This window comes from Macrobrachium nipponense, chromosome 7 (assembly GCF_015104395.2).
Source record: "Macrobrachium nipponense isolate FS-2020 chromosome 7, ASM1510439v2, whole genome shotgun sequence".
NCBI classification, from domain to species: Eukaryota; Metazoa; Arthropoda; class Malacostraca; order Decapoda; family Palaemonidae; genus Macrobrachium; species Macrobrachium nipponense.
The window spans coordinates 42041189-42062094 of NC_061109.1; the positions used below are offsets into that span (position 1 = coordinate 42041189).

The 20906-nt window shown below is 41.9% G+C and overlaps 1 protein-coding gene across 12 annotated transcripts in view; it reads right to left on the minus strand.

The window, feature by feature from the left end:
- Positions 1-1361: 1361 nt before the first annotated feature.
- Positions 1362-20906, minus strand: part of LOC135217344 (ecdysone-induced protein 74EF-like) — an 865315-nt gene continuing 845770 nt past the window's right edge. For 11 of the 12 annotated variants that reach the window (XM_064253154.1, XM_064253153.1, XM_064253155.1 and 8 more), the window contains 6 exons: positions 15824-16126; positions 12146-12253; positions 10510-10659; positions 5688-6041; positions 5309-5501; positions 1362-5136 (listed from right to left, as the gene is read on the minus strand). In XM_064253154.1, the coding sequence (XP_064109224.1) occupies positions 5028-5136; positions 5309-5501; positions 5688-6041; positions 10510-10659; positions 12146-12253; positions 15824-16126 (1217 nt within the window). In that variant the 3' untranslated portion in view covers positions 1362-5027. The remainder of the gene's footprint in view (positions 5137-5308; positions 5502-5687; positions 6042-10509; positions 10660-12145; positions 12254-15823; positions 16127-20906) is intronic. The other variant, XM_064253164.1, reaches the window with a different exon arrangement.

A 20906-nucleotide genomic window follows, 5' to 3' on the forward strand; every position in this document is an offset into this window, starting at 1 on the left:
ATGAAAATGAGAAATTTCTCTGTAAGTTAGAACCATCATTGCTCTTTTATGAAAATGAGAAATTTCTCTGAAAATTGCAACCATCATTTCTCTTTTAGGGAATTGAAAATGATATATTTCTCTGAAAGTTGCAACCATCATTTCTCTTTGAGGAAAATTATAAATTTCTCTGAAAGTGGCAGCCATTATTTCTCTTTTAGGAAAATGATAAATTTCTCTGAAAATTGCAACCATCATTTCTCTTTTAGGAAAATGATAGATTTCTCTGAAAATTGCAACCATCATTTCTCTTTTAGGAAAATGATAGATTTCTCTGAAAATTGCAACCATCATTTCTCTTTTAGGAAAAAGATAGATTTCTCTGAAAATTGCAACCATCATTTCTCTTTTAGGAAAATGATAGATTTCTCTGAAAATTGCAACAATCATTTCTATTTTAGGAAAATGATAGATTTCTCTGAAAATTGCAACAATCATTTCTCTTTTAGGAAAATGATAGATTTCTCTGAAAATTACAACCATCATTTCTATTTTAGGAAAATGATAGATTTCTCTGAAAATTACAACAATCATTTCTCTTTGAGGAAAATGATCAATTTCTTTGAAAGTTGCAACCATCATTTCTCTTTAAGGAAAATTATCAATTTCTCATAAAGTTGCAAGCATCATTTCTCATCTAGGAATATGATAAATTTCTCTGAAAGATGCAACCATCATTCCTCTTTTAGGAGAATAAAGCAGATTTAAAATGGATTTTTAAGTTTGGCCCAAGTGTGACTTTGAACCAAAGTGATCCTGTTTGAATCTTACAGTCAATATACAATATGGAAGAGCCGCGGCCATGTTGAATTTCCAGAAACTCATATTTTTGGTGATTACCTAGGATTACAAATTTTGTAGAGAATAACATTTTTAGTTTATCAGAATGTAGTGCTTCTTCTGGTGACTTAGATCTCGTTACATACCATTTTTCTTACGATTTTTATCTCATAACTTCATTTCATTTTTCTCCTTGATAGGTATTTTTCACCACTTCAACTTCTAAAATGTTCTAGTTGTGCATTTGCTCTGTCTGTTTCTAAATATAAATATTTTTCTTTCGACCTTAACTTCAAGTTTGAATAATGTAAGAATATTCGGGATTTAGGTACTCTCCAGGGTTACACCAAATATTCTCTTGATGAAAAGTAGTTTTGTTAATTTTCAAAGCCCAATTCATTCCTGGGATACAATTCACAATGGTTGGCTGTAATTCTATTTATCAGTTTTTTCACCAGTTTCGAACAACAGAGAACACCATTGGTTTTTAGTACAACGTAGATTATATATAAAAAAAAGAAAGGATAAGAACACAAGAAGTATATATATATATATCATTTACTTTATTTTACACCTTAAAAATGGTAGTATTGATACAGTGTGAATGTGAACACTGAAAAAGCTGTCGACATTGGCCCAATTCATTTGGCCGTCGACAAGACTGTACAGCGGTGGGGCTGGGGCACTTCATGATGCCTTCATCCTTTCAGTTATAGTCGTTACATCTCGGACTTGTTAGTACAGTTACAGTCTGTCTCTGAGGGCTGGCGAAGAAATTCGGGCCTTTGCCACCAGATGAGGAGCGTCTTAGGGACCCAAAGTACTCCAGTTTATCATCACCCTTACAAAAAAGGGATAAATATATATATATAAAAAAGGCAAAAAACTCTGTGGCGGGGAATTGGCCCAAATCAGGCAGACCAGCTCTCAGAGCAGAAATGACATAACACACGGTATGTAATGATTGTAATACGATGTGCCGAACTCAACTGTGGAGCTCTCACCGTTCTCGCCGGCTGCAGTGGGATGCAGTCGGCGAGAATCCCGTGGGCGTTAAGTGGACACAAAAATATCAAGCAGGTATTAGGCACCGCCAGCCACCACCACACTTTGTACTACAGAAGCCAACTCTCGGGATACACGGGATTCCATAGGTAAGGGGGCGGGTGGGCCCGGGACGAGGGGCCGATTAGGAGAGAGGGGGTGGGGTAAGGGGGACCAACACGCGGACGACACACGCTCGTGAGAAAAGATGAGAATTAAATGTTATGGAAGGAGAAAATAATGATAATAATTATAATTGCACAGGAGATTACAATAGCGAAGTGAACGAAAAAGGAGGGCGTAAATGTCATCTAGACAAGACAAAAATATATATGTATTTATTTATATAAATAATGCTGCAGAATGCCAGTGAAATGTGTTCACCGCTATGAAGAGTGACAAGAAAGTAAGGATAACTAAGTGAGTGTTTTACTAAAAATAAAAACGTTGGGACATAAATAATAAAGAGAATAATGTTAGTAGCGTTTCCCCAACATAATAAATATTCTGATCATTAATTATAACTGCAATAATAATAATAATAATAATAATAATAATAATAATAACTACAATATATTAAGTTGAATCAGCGTGAGATATGAATGAAGAAGTATTTTTGACTTTCTACTTTCGTTTGTGGTTCATCCATGGGGGTTTCTTAATAGGAAGGGTCGGGAGGAGCGCCTTTGAAGTCATAACACGCAAACTAGGCCATACAAAAAAGGAATGATTTAGTATACAACCAAAATGATATGTAAACTTAGTTTAATAATAATAATAATAATAATAATACTCGAAATGAAATGAAATAATTTAGCGAAGAAAGGTTGGTCCGCTATCAATTTGACATGATGATGATAATAAAAAGTATATAACATAGCAGCTTGTTGAATAGCGATGATCATGATTGAATGACATAAAACACAACACCACAACTGAACTTACATGTTACACCTTAAGTCATTTCCCAGTCTGATTGCTCAAAAACATTAAATTAGATAACAATTTAACAATTCCATGTTTTAAATAGTAAGTGTTCAATAAATAAATAAGAATCATAATCCTTAAAAAAGTGTCTATTTTACAGAAGGGGCGCAGGCAGAGTTCTTCTTTCTTATCTTCTTCTTCTTCATCTTCTTCGTTTCATAACACTGCCAATCACTTAATTTATGTCGAGAGATCCCTCATTTCATCACATAGGTCATTACTATTAGTGCTGTCTATATCCTCTCTTCTTCAGCAAGAGAGAGAAAGAGGAGAGAGAGAGAGAGAGAGGCACAGACAGACGAATTATAATAAGCATTAGCTACAGATTGGACAACTGGGTTATATTTTTGTGTTTGTTTCTTGTAGATGAAAAATAGACTACAAATTTTAAAAGTAGTAAATACAGTGTATTCAAAATATATATGATATGGCTTTCTCTTTTTCTGTTACAAAGAATAATTGGAACATGACCGTCTAACTGAGCACCGATTCCATGGACAACCTCATTCCTCGTGATGCCCAAGTCAATTATTATCATTTTTGTTTTTCACAACACTTTATCACTAATATCACCTTGGCTTTCGGTTAGTACAAGAAGTATCATAGCAGGCCAATCACAAATGTGTCTCAATTTTTCCTCCTTTGTTTTTACAGAGCCAGTCATGTTTTACCTTTTTTTTAATTTTAAAAGAAGCAAATGTATAGCGCATTGGACTGACAAAGCTGCTTTGCAAGGCACTGTCCATCAACGTCCTCCAGCATATTCACAATATGCTCTTTCCTTCAACAAGCGTTCGAGAGAAGTACAAGTCCAGTACTGCGCTATAAAGGACACTAGGTGGGATCTATCTATCTAACTATCTTTTATGGCCCGATTTTGTTCCTTCAGGCCCTAAATCCGTCATCCATTTGTTAAAGGGGCCTTCTGTTGAACCTGCAGTATATCCTCTTAGATTCAAATCAACTCATACTCGGATGAAAGATAACTAAAACATAAATACTGAACACTACTCTGGAGTGATTGGCTGAGAAAGGCCAGTTTCAATGTCAGACAGACTGTTGTTGGAAGTGAATCTACGAGCACTGCATTACATTGCAGTTATTCTAAGACCCTCCGCTACATTGTTCCTACGGCGGAAGAAGGAGTGGTGCAGTTCACCGGCGAAGGATGCATGGAGGGCGGATAGGAGGAAGAGGTGGATAGAGGGAGGGAGGAGGGGGAAAGAGTGAGTGAGGGAGGGAGGGAGGGAGGGAAGGCCCCGACATCAGGGGATATACTGCACGCATTTCAAGAGAGGCTCCGAGAGAAGATTTAAAACTATATGACTCTCAAAATTTCACTACAACCTACACTGAGCAGCCCGTACACAAGGATAATGACAAAGTCGTTAGTATCTTTGTATCGTCCATTTTTCATCACCACTGTTCCTACTACGAGGGCTGCTGCCTACTTTATCACATTCTGGATGGGGTGGGAAGAATAGGAGGAGGAGGAGGAGGTTGGGCCTCACACACTGTTCCGTTTTTTGGCAGTCTCTGGCCACTTGGTCTAGAGGCGCATGTTACGTAATAAAATAATTGTCATTATCTTATCTATATACTATTTACAAACTCTGATCGAGTGTGATAGTCATTACATTATGAAGAAAGATTAGGAGGCAATATATACAGAAGTAGGTTAACAGAGAATCGTCAGCATCAGACCCTCTGGGACCATCATAATTTACATTACATTTCTTCCACTTTTCTTCCTTTGGGATTGTCCATAACTGCCGTCATTCCAGAATCCAAAAAACATCACAATATCCCAATTCGCGTTCTTTTGGATTCGCCTTGTGCAAGAAGTCAAACAGCAAGGTGATGATGATAATGGCAATGAGACGGTCTCATCATCTTCATGACCATCACGACGCTTCCACCATGATGAGCTTTCAGTCATCACTGTATCCTCTTCCATCGTGTGCACGTGAGAAGGAGAGAGAGAGATGGGCGCCAGAGAGCAGCGCAGGGAAGCCTTTGGGGGCGCGGAAGGGCTCGTCAGATGGACACGTCTTCGTCCTAAGGTGTCCAAAGACTTCAGGTCATCGATGAACATGCCCTAGGAACATCCTGGACACGTTAATTTTTTTTTTTTTTATCATTTTGAACGTTGACCATGAGCAGTGTTGAATGAAGCTTTACGCCCCCGTGCAGTCAATTTCAATGATGTCTTTCGGGACGTCCACAAATTGATAGACCAGCCTTTGACCGTCAACTTTGGCCAGAATTCCACGCTGGTAGTAGTATCTGCAAGAGAAAAAGATATTTTAATGGGCTATTTTAAGAAATGGCGGATTTGGTAAAAGAAAATAGTTGCATTATAAAACTTCATTATATTTTTACTAGCGTGACACATTAACAATACAATGTGCGAAATGTAAAATTAACTGCCAAGTTGTCAATCGTGGCAGATCCTTACCTAAGGGCTCGTCCCATGGTTTCGTAGTTCATGTCGGGTTTGTTCTTGTGTAGACCCCAGAGCCGAGAGACGGCCTTTGAGTCTACCAGCTTGAAAATGCCCTTTTCCCTATTGGTCCACTTAATGTATTTAGGACAACATTCCTTATCTTGAAGTAGCTTCAAAAGAAACTCCCAAAGGTATGTTGTGGAGCCTGAAAGGGAAACCATTGGAAAATGAGAATAAAATCAATGCACGGGAGACGGATAGAATAACAATTATATTATGTTCAACACTTGGTCAAGCAGACATATACATTCGCTTTTGTTTAAAAAAAAGGCGGGAGATGTTTTTTGCTCTCTCTCTCTCTCTCTCTCTCTCTCTCTCTGTCGAAACTCACCTTCTCGGCTCTTCCTCTTCATGCCTGGCTGTTGGGGTTGTCCGTTAGCATCAACAGGTTTGGGTTTACGGCCCTTCTTCTTCATCCTGGGTGGGAATCCCATGTCTCCCAGGAAGATATCCTCTGCCGAGGAGGATGAGGACGGCGAGGCTGTGGAAGGGGCAGCGCCCATTCCTGAGGAGACCAAGTGGCCCATGTGAGAGGCGTTGGGCGGCTGTAGCGGTGATGTCAATCCCGACGGATGGGTGGTGTAATGAGGAGAATTAATCCCATAGCCCGCCATGCCTCCTGGGGAGCCGGCATCCATGTAACCACTTACTCCGACGCCTCCGTAACCACTCATCACCTGAGAATCTGCAAAGATATCAACGTCAGTGGGGTTTTGTCGCTACGGCAGCAGTGACAACGAGTCAAAATGATCGTTGGAACCATCATCATCATCATCAGTTAGACAAGAACCTTTTACACTAAAAGTGAATTTTTCAACTTAGATTATGGAAACACTCATCTCTTAAGTCGATTCGCTTACAACATAAAATCGATGAAAAAAGTGAAAAACAAACGTGAAACGTCACGGTATTTAGCGTTTAGCGTACATAGTAATTGACACACTCATCTACAAACTGATAATTTTCTTTATATGAGCGAGCAATAGTAATTTTTAAAAATCCGCTAGGTAGATTTCAATAATTCTATCCGCTCGTAGTAGGTACTTGCATTCCACAATAAAAGCAAGTATTGCCATAAAAAAAAATATGTAATGAAATCGCAGTATATATTGTATATTCATTATAAATTGCGAACACTGAACACGCTAGCGTTGTATACAGTCCTATCCATTATTAAACATTCACATCACGAAGCAGGAAAAGGCCTTTACACATCAACCAAGTTCCCGCCAAAATGGCTGTGTTGGCAGCTATCTCAAGCAAAGTTGCCAACGTAGACAATCGATCGTATTTTCCTGATCATTTTCAGGACGAATCAGATTACAATATACCTTCTTCGGGCGTAAACCTCAGATAACCTTGTCCATTTTATAAACGCAGTGCTAAAGCACAAGTAAATTAATGTATTATAAGTAATCGTAATCTTGCTCTTTGGGGAAGGAGGCAATTGAATTGGAAGCGTGTCAATGCGCTGCTTCAAGGTTGAACATGGCATGCACAAATGCCCATCTTGCACTGCTAGCAAAAAATGTACATGTGAAGATTGCTGGATAAATAAACCCAAACTCATCCGTTCATTGCCAGATGTCAATTTAATTCTTTGGATGAATATATTAGTCTTAAAGATTTTTCTAGTGTGCCTGTCGTGATCAGATAAACGAACGGGCCTAGGAGGTATGCAACGCTTTGTTACATGCACAAGGGCGCATTTAATCTGAACTGTTTCCAGAGAGAGAGAGAGAGAGAGAGAGAGAGATTGGTCGAGGTCTAAGAAGAATGGGAAGAATTTCCTGTGACTTTCATATTGTGCTTGAAGAAACCAGCTCCGACGAAAATTATGATTTTAGTTTTTACTTGTGAAGAGAATTTTCCCTCCTTAAAATCCTTGATACAGCGATGATAAAATCATGAACACTTGCTGAAATTCAATTCTTAATGAAATTTTGATGATTAGGATCAGAACCGCACTTTGCTTTACGGGGGCCTGAGGTGAATTAATAGCTTGATAACAGTGAAGTTACATTTGAAAAAAAAAATAACTGATGCTTTGAGTATGACGGCATTTCGCCAATTTCAAATGACCTTGGAATTGGTCAGTCAACCCGCTTGTAACCATTTGTGTCCCGCCACTACACTATCCGCCATCGGCCAATCAGGGCGCGAGTACACTATCTGGGATCCTCACACTAACCAGTGGGATTAAACCGTAGCATCACCATGTCGCCATCAGAAGCAAATCGTAAATTAAGAAAACTGGAAGGCATTTATTCTGTTAATATGGGGATCATATTGCATCCCAATGATTTCGCAAAAGTTTTTGCACCTTTTGTGACATATGCATCAAAATGAACGCGTAGATGTGAGAAAGAAAAGAGAGAAAGCGGCCTCTGGACAGCTCCGAAGGTGTATTCTTTAAGACTGGCGGTGGCGGCAGTGCTCCACCAGGCGACTCCCGTGCGAGGTTGCTGTCCCTATGGTGTACTCGGCATGAAAGTAGGGGCAATAGAGAATGCCTTTGTTGCCTTCATGGCAGCGCTGGTGGTACTAGGAGCAGTCGGAGTGGTAGTGACAGGGAGCACTGACTTGCTGACTTTGAGAGCGCTCACCAAGGTCATCACCACTTACCTCACCAAATACTTTCATCACCCTCTTCAGTTTCTCCTCCTACTCCTCCTCTTATTATTACTTATTCTCTCCTGCTTCTTTCCCCCCCTCCTACCTCCCAACCCCGAGAGCCTATGGGTAACTCCTGCAAGGAGGTGGTGACTAACCAACTCCCAGGACTACCGACGGCCATCACCACTCCCCCTGCGGGACCTCCCCGACCCATCGTAGTAGCATAGTTCCCCGCCTCACGACTTCCTCTTCCCCACGAGGAAAAGGGACTCGGTAACCCTTCATAAAAAAAAGGAAAAAAATCTACTTTCTGGGTCGAATATAATTTTCTTTAAAACTTTGTCTTCCTCATCTAGGGATGGTTGGAGATGTACACCCAATGACCTCAATTCGAAAACTGAAAAGAGGACAACAACTGACAGCATTTGCGTTTCCGGATTCGAGAGAAAACCCTGACAATTTTCCAGAGATTAGCCCCGCTGTTCTGATACGCTTTTATATTCACCAACGATCAACAGTTGGTTGACTGTCAATCATTTTTTTTCTTTTTCGTTTTCCCCATCAGCCACGGGGTAGCGAGAGACGGAGCGTGCGAGTTAGTTTCTCTTCCTTTAGCCACCGGACCAAGGAAAGGCATTTCCGTTATAAATCCAGACTTTTCAAGGGTTCTCGGATTTTTGCAATTTGCTACACTCTTGTGGACCCTTTCTTGGTTCGTCCATTATTATTATTATTGTATATATATTAGTATTACTACTTAGTGGTTTAAATTACACATGACTTGAATGGGAAAGTGTAGCAACATAATGCAACGGTTTCTCTCGATAAGGAATCTGTTCTTCCTAGCGACTTCTCTCACTTTTTCTTGTACCACAACAGCGCAGCAGCCGCTACTTTTACTCGCGCTTGTTCGCTATGCCGAATCCACAACTTTCACTGAAGAAAGTTTTTTCTCTCTCTCTCTTTCTCTCTCTCTCTCTCTCTCAGCTGGCGCTCTCTAATGAATACTAGAAGCAACCCACCCCTCCATGAATCCCCAGACTAGCCAACCAGTGCAGCAATTGTGACGGCCCACTCTCCATTTCCATTTTCTCGACATCTTGGGATATGATTTCTAAAGGAAAACGTTGGCTTGAGTTCTACATAACAAAACATGGGATTTCTGAATAGAACTAACGAAATTTATGTCTGCTCGTAAATAGAGCAAGTTAGCACGCGAAGCCTGAGACGCAGGAATAAATAGCAAGTGCTTAAATTCCAGTTTTCTTGTTAAGCTTACGAGCGGAATAACTTGTGCCTGGGCTGATCGTGATCAAATATTTACGGAATCGTATCCTGCGGAAAACTGGAGTAAAATATCAGGACCTGTCTCAGCGGGAAGCCAAAGGCTAGCAGCAGCTTCACATCCTCACATCCGGTGGTCAGTCCAAGCTCTCCAAAGGCTGTTATTTCCCTTATTCGCTGGTATTTGTCTGTCCCAGACGACAGAATGCTGCCTCCATCCCCCCCCCCCCCCCTCCCCCTTCAATATCCACTTGGATGTTGACAGCCATCATTAGTACGCCTAACCACAACTACAAGAGCAACAACTACTACTACTATACTGGCAACCACTACCACCCTTGACCTACTTGACTACAACGTACTTGCAACTTTCCCTCCACATGGCAGCAAGAACCCAAGGTTCTTCCCACTACTTCAGTCTCACTCCTCTGGCGAGTCATTTGTAGCTTTACGATAATAATAATACTTTCTCATACAGAAGCTGTTCAACCTTCTCAAATTTTGGTTCGTGGCTCAAAGAGAGATCGAATTCTCCAGCTGAACTGATCGCAAAAGAGCTGAGGATGAACCCGTCAAGTCATGATCACATATATTGGCAAACAAACTTTAATTCCTCCTTTTAATTAACTGCGAAGAGAAAAACGTTTTTGCGGTGTCCAAGGAAGTCGTCATATGGAACACCCTCTTCCTTCCCAACAGTCCCCACATCCCCCTGGACCCCCTACCGACGGTGGCGTCTTATGACAAAGCAACGAGGCAAAAGTGAAAACAAAAAGTGACAGCCCACGTGGTGGGAGCATTTAACTTTTAATGACTAATTCCGAGTTAACTATTTTCTCTTTTTTGAGGAAACAGTGAACGACGGCTGAGTTTCGCGGAACTTTTTAAAACTTTCTCTCTTTCTATTGTGCATCTGATACGAGATGCGAAAACGAACAGACATAAAATGATTAACAATAATCCAAACAAGTGTGACATATTTTAAGGAGGCTGAAAACTGTATTTGAGGTGGTGATGATGATGGTCATAAAAATATTTGTTAAAATGTATTGGTAATCTAGGAAAAAACTGAAGAACACAATAAGCAATATACAGTTTATATACATTACACACATAATCTTTCAGCAGGATAAGCAGAATAAAAAGAAATGGTGTTCGTCATGAAAATGACAGAGTTGGGAGCATGACTATTTACTGTGTTCCTTATGAAATTGTTAGGAAGCGGCCGAAGAGTCAATGTGTTATTTATTTACCTTGAGGTCTGGGGAAGGTAGGAGTGAGAGGCGGCTGAGACGAAGATCGCATGTGCAATTGTTGAGGGGAATAGTTGGGGTGGAAGGACGGCAGAGGACCACCGGCCTCGGCTCCTGAAGAAGGCGAGTCTGGAGTCCGAGATCCACAGACTGCTGACGCGTGAGGAAAGGGCAGGAAGAGAGAAAGAGCGATACAGGATTCATTAGAAAGCTTTGAACCAGATAAAAGGCATAACAAGATATTATATTTCACCATATGAATTCATTCATGACAAGCAGAGTATACAAAGAAATGTACAGTTTATGAAGACAATCACATTGCAGATAGAATTAAGCGACAGTTTGTTTGTCTGTAAGGAATCCTAATACGAGAGCCATTTCTAGAGACCAGAATACAAGGGAAGACAGCGCGCGTAAGAAGGCACATTAATTTACACGGGAAGGTTCAAGGAATTTAGAAAGCTACGGGGTGTAAGTCCAGTCCAACGGTACTTTCTGAACGGGCCTGTTTTTCAAGCCAGCACAAAAGACGGCTTAAAAATAACTCTCCGAATAACCATTTCTAAGGTGTTGTTTTCGTGTTTATCAGTTAAGAAGAATCCATTTCCTGGAGAGTCAGCTTTCACTCTGAAAATAACCCCTCATTAATCCCCATCACAGCGGCAGTGGTGACCTGACCTCGTCTGGCCTCTCAAGATGACCTGACCGAGCAGAGAGCGTCATTTCACCTGACACCGCGGAGGAAAGCGCGATCACTTTGCGCAGCAGGAAATGGATTAACGGACTCTTCCGTTCAGGGGCTCCCCTTCATTCAATCTGTACGCACAATTAAGTACCCGTCTTTTTTCTTCATCTTCAATCGCGTGTACCGTTTCCGCTCTAATCCATTTTTATACATTTATGAAACAATATTCCCTGAGAAACGAAAGGCAATACCCCGAAATTGACCGTTACTATGCCTCCCGGCTTCCCGAATAGACTCACTAAGGAACCGTGAGAACCTCTGACCGTAGGCAGATGCCGAAGGAAGTAACCCGAAACCAGGGCTCTTTCATAAAGCCAGTATTAAAGAGACGTCGGCCTGCGGGCTCATTTAGTCGCAATCCCTCAAACCCTTTTGTCAAGAAGATCCGGAGTCCCCTAATTAACAAGAAATGGGGAAAAAACAAACAACTCCGAGTACCTGTCGCTCCGTGTCTTAACTGCTTTTTCTTAATCCCAGTCTCCCTACAACTTCCTGCCTTGAAATCTTTTAAGAGACGTGTGAACAGGTCGAAAAGGCTTCGTAAAAGGGAGAGGGAATCTTGAAAATGGATAATGAAATCGAGTAAAAGCGAAGTGAAGAAATCGGACAGTTATTCTATTTGAACATCATCGACAGCTTGAAATGTTAAGGTGTGAAACATCAGCTTAATCATAGCGTAATAGAATATAGAAAGATCAAAATAAGACATCTTTTCTCTCGTGTTATGAAAAGACGAGAACTGAACAGATAAAAAGAGAAGTCAAGAAATGTGATACAATATTCTCCGTCTCTAGAGTGAAAAATGGCACAGTCAAGATGTATTTTGAAGGGACATGAATGGCAACGTTCTACAGATTTTTTTTCTTTTTCTGAAACAGGATGTTTACTGACCTGTAAGGTGCATTCTGGTTTTGGACTCATCGTTACTGGTGTGGCCACTGGAGGAATCCACGTCGGACACTCCTGAATCAGCCGGGGACGGGGGCAAAGATCCACCTACTGGCAAAGAGAAAGAAAGGGATTAGATTAATGGATTACAGAGATTGGATTTTTTCAGGAAATTATATGAATATAGAAACAATAAATAAATAAATAATTATACATATATACATTATATATATTATATAATAGATATATAGATATATATATATATATAAATATATATAATATACTATATTATATATATATATATATATATATAATATATTACATCATATCATATCTATATATATATATATCTATATATATATATATATATATAGTGAATTTCTCATTCCTGTCATTTACAGGTTGAAATGCCTTACATATGAGTAGTATCTTTGCGAAAATAGTATCATTTTAACTTGGCATTACAAACACACAATAAGAACAATTCTACAAAAATGGAAATTGCAGGACATCAAGGAATTACAAACAATAAGAATATTCACAATTCGTGTCACATCAAGAAAGAAATGACAAGTCGTGAGTCTAGAACAAACACGGCATAACGAACGACCACTGATACAACTCGGCGGTCCGCATTATTTGCAAAACAAATCAGCACAATCTTCGCAGGTCTTGGCAAACATTGTACCAAACCTCCAAAGGAACGGACTCCAACAAAGCGTGATTCTTAAAGCCTTTATCCAATCTGACATTGTCATTCTTCTACGTGACTGTGCGAGGTAAAATGGGACAGATCTTCAAAACCATGGTGCTTCAGCGGTGAGATAATACTACAGGAAATAGGATGCCCCCCCCCTCCCTCTCTCTCTCTCTTTTGCAAGTTCAGTGACGTGCTTCAATTAATTTTCTTTGTGGTTATATGCACAACATACGTGGCGAAAACAATTATTGTGAAATTGGAATAATTGGCATTTTTTATGTATATAAATCATAGAGCATACGATTTATCTTTGGCTCTAACTCACATATGAACGTATTCTACAGTAAGCTGGGAGGTTTCTTGTATTCTGACTTTTTTTTTCTTTTTCTGTTACGGGCCCATTCTCCGTTAAATCGAAACTGAGCGTTTCATCTCTCGTTCTAAATTCGGTACCACTCTTGGTCTTTAGCTCTTCCTGCTCTTCCACGAGCCGAGGAGGAGACTTGCGGGGAGACGCAGTGCGGAAAACGCGTCTGTGTGAGCAAAAGGGTCAGGGTCGTTTAAGGTTCCCGGATGGCTCCGAGTCTTTTCAGTACGGAGGGTACAAACGGGGTCGCCAAGAGCGTCCCAGGGAAAAGGACTCAAAAAAAAGTTCGCGAGAGGATTGCGATGGAAAAGACTCGGAAGGGGGGAAGGGAAAACGTCGGCCCTCTTGTACGACTTTCAGAATGTTGGTGGGGGAGGGGGATGGAGGAATAGTGAGGGCGGGGAAGATGCTCAACGGAAATACGTGACCAATTGAGTCACCGAAAGGGAAATCCTACAACCTCTTCTTACCTAAGATGAAATCAATCTGTGGTCATCTTTCTTTTCCCATTCGAATTAGATCTCACTTGCACTTACAGTATGGAAGTTGAGAGGTAAAGTCACCGAAAACATTTCTTTTTAAGCTGAATGCACAGTCTCTCTCTCTCTCTCTCTCTCTCTCTCTCTCTCTCTCTCTCTCTCTCTCTCTCTCTCTCAGCTTTTCACTCATGCGCTACACATTAACAGAGCCGTGACTGATTCCAGAAGTTTTGGGATTAGTCAAAAATTTTAACGGAACTCATTACAGATATGGGAAAATTAGCAAAGAATTCTCCTCAACCTTCGGTTTTCCTAATCCAAGACCACCCACGCCTCTCACCTTGAAGTATTCTGTTCTTGGTATAATTCTCACTCACCGTACCCCAATCTACCACATTCATGCTACTCATGAACCTTTAAAATGGCTAATGGTGATGCCCTTCTGCACGACTTTTCTCTCTCTCTCTCTCTCTCTCTCTCTCTCTCTCTCTCTCTCTCTCAGCGTTCGTCTTCGTCCAATCCTCTTTTTCCTTCTACCAACGCCCACGACCCGAGAAGACGGGGAAGGAGGAGGGTCAGGAGTGGGTGGGGTAACTGCAGCAGTTGGTATTGGCGGCTGGAGTCTGGAGAGGAGGGGGCTGCCGCCCCCGCATAACCTTCACTTCCAGCACCAGCCTTTCCGCGCGTCTTTAAAAAGTGCGTCACAACCCGCTAGTGACGTAACTGCCGCTATTTTCGTGTGGATCAATAGGTAACTTTGCGATCATGGCGGCACTGCGCGTTCCATTCCCTGGCTTCGTCTGCGGCTTAGCATTCATTCGCCTCCGGAAAATAACGCTCTGCGAACGAACACTCATTTGAAAATCAATCTTGAACTTCAGTTCATTCGTAAGTACTCAGTGCTAAGTGTCTTGGCGAGATAACCAGACGAGATATCAAAAACATTGGCATTGCAAGCCATTATCCTTCAACGCCAACAATGGCTAAGGACAATCGTACCCTTGACAAGCTAGGCTGCTCTATGACGTCATGACCTGAGTTGCCGCAAGGTCAATATATTCTCACCATTTCAGCGCTCTAAGCCAATTCCCATTTCATGAAAGGGGGAAGGGGAGGAATTAACGTTTCCGATTTAGTAATGAACTTTCAAGAAAGTTCATAAAAATAAATGTTATTGCAGTTTTCCAACAATTATTGCATCTGCTTTGCGGAGTGCAAACACTTTGTTTTAGTGACGTGAAGAAGCGGACGTGTGGGTGTAGTAGATCTATTTCTTCCGTAGCACAGACAGAGCCTACGATAGCCACCCATAATTGTAATGCGATCGTCATCCAGTAACGAGAACTAAGCACCTGCATGCGAAGGCAGGAAGCTGTACAAAGACCCTCACCATTCTCATCCAAGACTTGACCAATACATTGGTTACTTCGGCGGAGTGAAGTACACAAAGAAATCTATTCTGAGAATATATTCAAGCCGCCGGGAGTTATGGGAATATCCGGTGCGCGACAAAAACTTGAAGAGTAACATTTTACTGTAATGTTTAATGCCAAACGTACGCACAGAGGCATGCAAGCCCAAGGAGCGAAGCCTATAAACTGGTTTGAACTACTAACAGGTTGCTGGGTACAGAGGCTGTACTAAATTACACACGATGAGGCTATCAAATGTACAGTTATCAATAGTTTAGCTATGTCTGGTTCTCGAACAAAAGTTTGTTTTTATATTTTCGCTCAGCGTTTTTGATTTGTGAGCGCGTCAGAGCATTTACAATAATAAAGTAATTAGTGGTGCCATTGCAGATGCACTTAATTGTTTATCACAGATGTGAACTATTAAAAATATGCTTTGTGATAACCTTGAAACCAATATTTTTGGGTTAATTTTCCCGATAAGAATGGATACGTTATCAGTGTTATTTAATTCTGTATTTCTCATATCAGCATATGGATGGATGGATGGATGTGTGTGTGTGTGAGAGAGAGAGAGAGAGAGAAAGTAATTACAAATGACACTAAAAGCTCTATGTCGATGATGAACACTGGAAATGCAAATGAGGGAGCAACACTGATTTGAGAGAGAGAGAGAGAGAGAGAGAGAGAGAGAGAGAGAGAGAGAGAGTGCTAGTGACTTACCGGAAGTGTTAGGGTGCGATGCTGAATAGGCCGTTCTGTGGCCGGCGTGGGCGGCAGGGTGGGGCTGGTAGGTCTGGGCGCTGGAATAGGGCCCGTTGTTGTTGTTGTTGTTATTGTTGCCGTTGTGGTTTGAGCTATGCATGTTTGGCATCAGCTGACCCGCCGAAAGCAAGTCCTGCAGGAGCTGCTCCCGAGACCTGCCTCCATTGTTGGAGAGATGGTGGTGATGAATATGATGGTGGTGGTGATGGTGGAGCCCTTCGCCGTGATGACCTCCGATAACTCTGGCTCCATCGGTATCCACTGGAAGGAGAAGAGGAAAATTGGGGGAAATTAATCCCTGGGTTATGCTTGCGACGCAAATGAAGAAAAGGAATCTGGACAAACAAACATCCTAGGCACTCGCAACATTCAGTCGCCATTCATTCCTCCAACTGATAATGGTAGAAAGGCTTTATCGTTAGTTAAAGACGATAACAGTTACATAATATTGTCATCGCTGCTTAAGACTATGAAAAGCTACCTGTCTGACCTAAATGTCGCCGAGAGATAAGATAATGGATCTTCCATTGCTTCGATTGAGTCGCGCTATATCATTCTTGTTCATCATGAGACAGACAGGGTGAATCTCTCAAGTTTAAACCATCGATGACTCGCTGTGACACCCATGAGCCATTCTCTTCTATTCAAGTCACTCGTTATGGATATTTTCGGCTCCTCTCCGCACGGCTCTCGCGAGGACAGGACATTCAACTGAAGTATTCAGGTCAATGATGTTTCGCTCCTTTGAAGAAACGCTAAGGACATTTTTTTCCTTCCACGAAAGACAGTTAATGGCCCAAGGCACAAAACTAGAGAGAGAGAGAGAGAGAGAGAGAGAGAGAGAGAGAGAGAGAGAGAGAGACGGGGGGATAGTCTCGTCCATGTCATGGCCTCATATGACCTCGCGCACTTGAGTGAGCGTGACCTACCCACCCACCAGGAAGGTCATAACTTGACTAGACCCATCTACATTGCAGACTGTATCAACAGATCTATCTCCTCCACCCCCTTCTGTCAACAGTCTCCAAGCATCCCGTCCCGTCCCATCCGATCCCATCCCCTCGACCCCTTTTCCGGTCCCATTTCGGTTATCCGGTTCATCAGCCCTGCTAATCTCCCTCGTTTTGTAAAGAGGCTTTTGACCATTTTTGCGTCCACTTTGGTGGTAGCCGAGGCTCCGCAATGGAAGGGCCACACTCATACTGATATTGGTCTCTGCTAATATTTTTTTTAAATAAAAAAGTTTACTTTTAATGCGAAATAAAACACAGTCCTCAAAAGCATGGCGGATTTTTTAGGAAGTTTATGAAAGGATCAATGCAGTTGTGTATTTAAGGCAAACTTCAGCAACACATCGCAACAACTGAAATCCAAACGTTACCCGAAGGTCTTCCGATGAATGTTATGGGTAGCATGTTTGTCGTAGGTCTTCTTCTAAAAGAATTGACGGACATCCCAAAGACAACGAGCAGAAGCATAAGTATTATTTGAGTCCTTGGCATTTAATATAAATGTTTGTTGACTACCGGTTTGGTAGTATTTGAGGTTAGGAATGAAGTGGTATTATGACTTCAAGTCAAAGTTACTCATCTTCTGGCAAACGAAGAATCTCCTTCAACGCAAAGAATGAAAACTAATGACATGGCCGAGTGTGTAGGCGTGTTAGGATGTGCGTGCGTGAGTACGTGCTAAGACGTGTGAGTGGGGGGAAGGGTAAGGTCGGACAAGAAAGGGGGGGGGGGGGGGGGGGGGGGGGGCGAAACGACGAGTGAGTGAGTGAATGTAAGGAAAGTGGGTCGCCCTGAACTAGACCCAGATCCTCGACCCCGTTATAGCACTCTTCTCCCTCGCTATAATGTTTAAACCTCTCTATTATGGCAACCTTTGTAAACGGCAACTAAACCCCTGTAGCAACAAATGCCTCCCGTTAAAAGACAAGGCCTTCGTATGCACTCTACAGCATCCCTAGGACGCTCTGAAGAGGCCTCCATTGCCATGAGAGCCCAGGAGAAGAAGTCACTTGTCAACTGGGGTCCCACCGCCGGTCAGCGCAGGGTGCAACTGTGCAAGTCGTCTAAGAAGGACTTGCTTTACATGACTACGAGGAAGTCGTGCCAAGTGATAAGGAACCGCCTATACATCCTGCCTTCCTCAGGACCTCGTCGCAAAGCAACACAATCCTGTGGTCCGGAAAGACCACTGTCTCCTTATATTGCATTTGTGATAACAACAATATGTTCACAAGACTTGATTTGATTGTATTTCTTAATTAATGAGACACGCATCATATCCACCAGATAACGTATCAGCACAGAAAAAAAAATAAATTAAAAAAAGAAAAAATACAAATCGGACTTCCTTCAGCCTCATTTTTAAAGAACCAATAAATTCGTAAAGAATGAATTTGGTTTTAATCATTAATTGAATTCACTTTGCCTGCGCCAACTTCATGACGTTTGAAGATTTTATTTTCTTTTTTGTATCGGCTTTTCCCAAAGCACATTGCCTTAACCTCGTTACACGTCTAACCAAAATACAATTTAGATTAAACACTAGTTGCATGGTGAGGCTTAACGTACGCAGTGACCTCCGCTGAACGCTCGTCAAACTTTTGCGTTCCTACTACCGCAACTTCCTGGCATAATTAAAAGGATAGGCATGTGTACCTGTTTATGAATGTGTATTTGTATGTTTGTACGTTTGTGTGTAGATGCGGCCATGAGACCAGCTGGAAGCCATAATAAAACCAACTCCAGTGAAACCATACGACGACTTGCGAAACATCGTTCAAGTTGCGTCACTTGCTCTGAAGGCCAAACGGTAGAAGGAAGTGTATCAAGAAATGAGATTACAAGTGGAAGGGGGCCGCGGGGAGGCAGCCGAGCAAGGGTGCTGGTCTAAGGAAAGGAAGGAAGGAGGGAATGTTGAGATACGTGAAAGGGAAGTCATGGAAAGGAATTCTCTTCCCATAGGAGACAGATGGCCAAGAAGCAGCACTGAGGGAGAAATGTCAAGTTTTACTCTTCTAAAACACACACGCATACAGTAGAGAGAGAGAGAGAGAGAGAGAGAGAGAGAGAGAGAGAGAGAGAGAGAGAGAGAGAGAGAGAGAGAGAGAGAGAGAGAGATAAAAATCAAATAAAAGGATGACAGACGGTTGGCGTTTCCTTCCTTGTAACATTCAAGAGACCAGCTTTCACTTTTGTCCTCTTCCTTGATTGAGACGGCAGACGCATGAGTGAACACTTGATTTCAAACGGATATTCCAAGAGGTACAAAGAAAATGTACCTGCAGTTGCAAATCAGTAAACAATACTTCTCCAGTCTCTGGCATCTATCACTTCTCAAGTAACGTATTAGTAACCAATTTTAAACATCAGGTAGGCTATGTTATTCAATTACGTCCCCCCCTTATTAACCAAGTAATCTGATATTCAGCTGGCTGATATTAGCAAGCTGTTAATTTCTTTTATTTTTAATAACGCAAACAACTCATTAACGCATGACTAAATGCAATACTGATAATTATACGCCTCTTTCAACACAGTAAGGGCGTTATTTAATGTAAATTGCACCCTTTACACAGCGAAACATGGTCAGGTCAGAGAAGACGAAAGAATATTTTATTTTTCACAATGAAAGATCTGTAATGGTTCCTCAGCTCTGATGCTCGAATCCACACAAAATCTCAGGACCAGAAGTCAGTGACTTCTGTTGCACAGTTAAGGCAAGGAAAATACACATCACGACAGCAAAGCTAAGTTGTTCATGGCATCTGTTAAGAGGACTAATTCATCAAATGTTTCGTCAATGATTGAACATTTTAAACATTAAGCAACTGATCTCGTACAATTCTGTCTATTTCTCAGTAATATTGACTGATGCTTATACACTATTTTGCGTGTATTCTCTCTCTCTCTCTCTCTCTCTCTCTCTCTCTCACATTGAGAGATAGAATAAACTGTAATTTACTTTTCTCTAAATTTTTCACAAAACAAAAATGACTAACGTTTAGTAAAACCTCGGTTCTTCAGGATTCGGAAGTGATGAAACATAACTCTCCAAGATATGTTCTATATACAATCGAAATAAAGTGGAAATATGACCATATGGGCGACCGTTTCATCAGCTGCCTCGTCCCATTTCCTCAAAGCACAGGCAATTGGAACGCCATGAGGAGGAGAATGCTTATTTCTGCCTTCCCGATAATGCTGGCATTACGAGAAGCAATTCTGTGGGTGGCTTAAACTAGAACAGGATGTGAACCTCGAAAAAGAGACACAGACTCACTCAGGAAAAGAGCTGCGCAATGTCTACATTTGGCGAGTGAGTGACTGTGTTCGTGTGTACGTGCGTATATTTGCGCGTGACCTTATTACCTCAGTGACGGGGTATGGAATGACTTTCACTGGCAGTACGCAACTCCATGATACAAGGCCGTCTGCTTGGCCCACCCCGCCAGGGCCACCCTCCTTTCTCCCCCCCCCCATCCCCTCCTCCTCTTTTGAGGTTGAGGAGATGGAGGACTTTGGGGGTCATGCTGTGTGTGTGTGTGTGTGAGGAGAGAGAGAGAGAGAGAGAGAGAGAGAGAGAGAGAGAGAGGCAATACAAAAGATACGTTCTATTTTTTCCTGTTAGAACTTGTGTTCTTTATTTCTAGCCGACACTTCAAATCCCCCTCAAAAGAGACAGTTTTGTCGTTTCCATTTTAATGATCAGTTTCATTAAACAATCCTCTAAATCAGGATGCAAGCTGCAGTCTAATGAAGCAGCGCTCGTCGCGTGCGCCAACAGCAATAGAAGGAAGAGGCCTTGCTTCACCGCGGTGGGGATGTGCGCGTTTTCTAGCGCCTGTAGTAATAGCAATATAGCTGTAGTCGAGTAGTTCCGGTGGATGGGTGAGCGGAAGGAGTTCGGAGAGGAAGAAGGTGGGTTTAAAGGGGAGGGGTGGGGTCGGGGAACGGAGGGAGGAGGCCACGGAAATACGGATGGAGTGGGCGAAAGGGGTTGAGTGAGGTGGGGAAAGGAATCGGGGTTACCA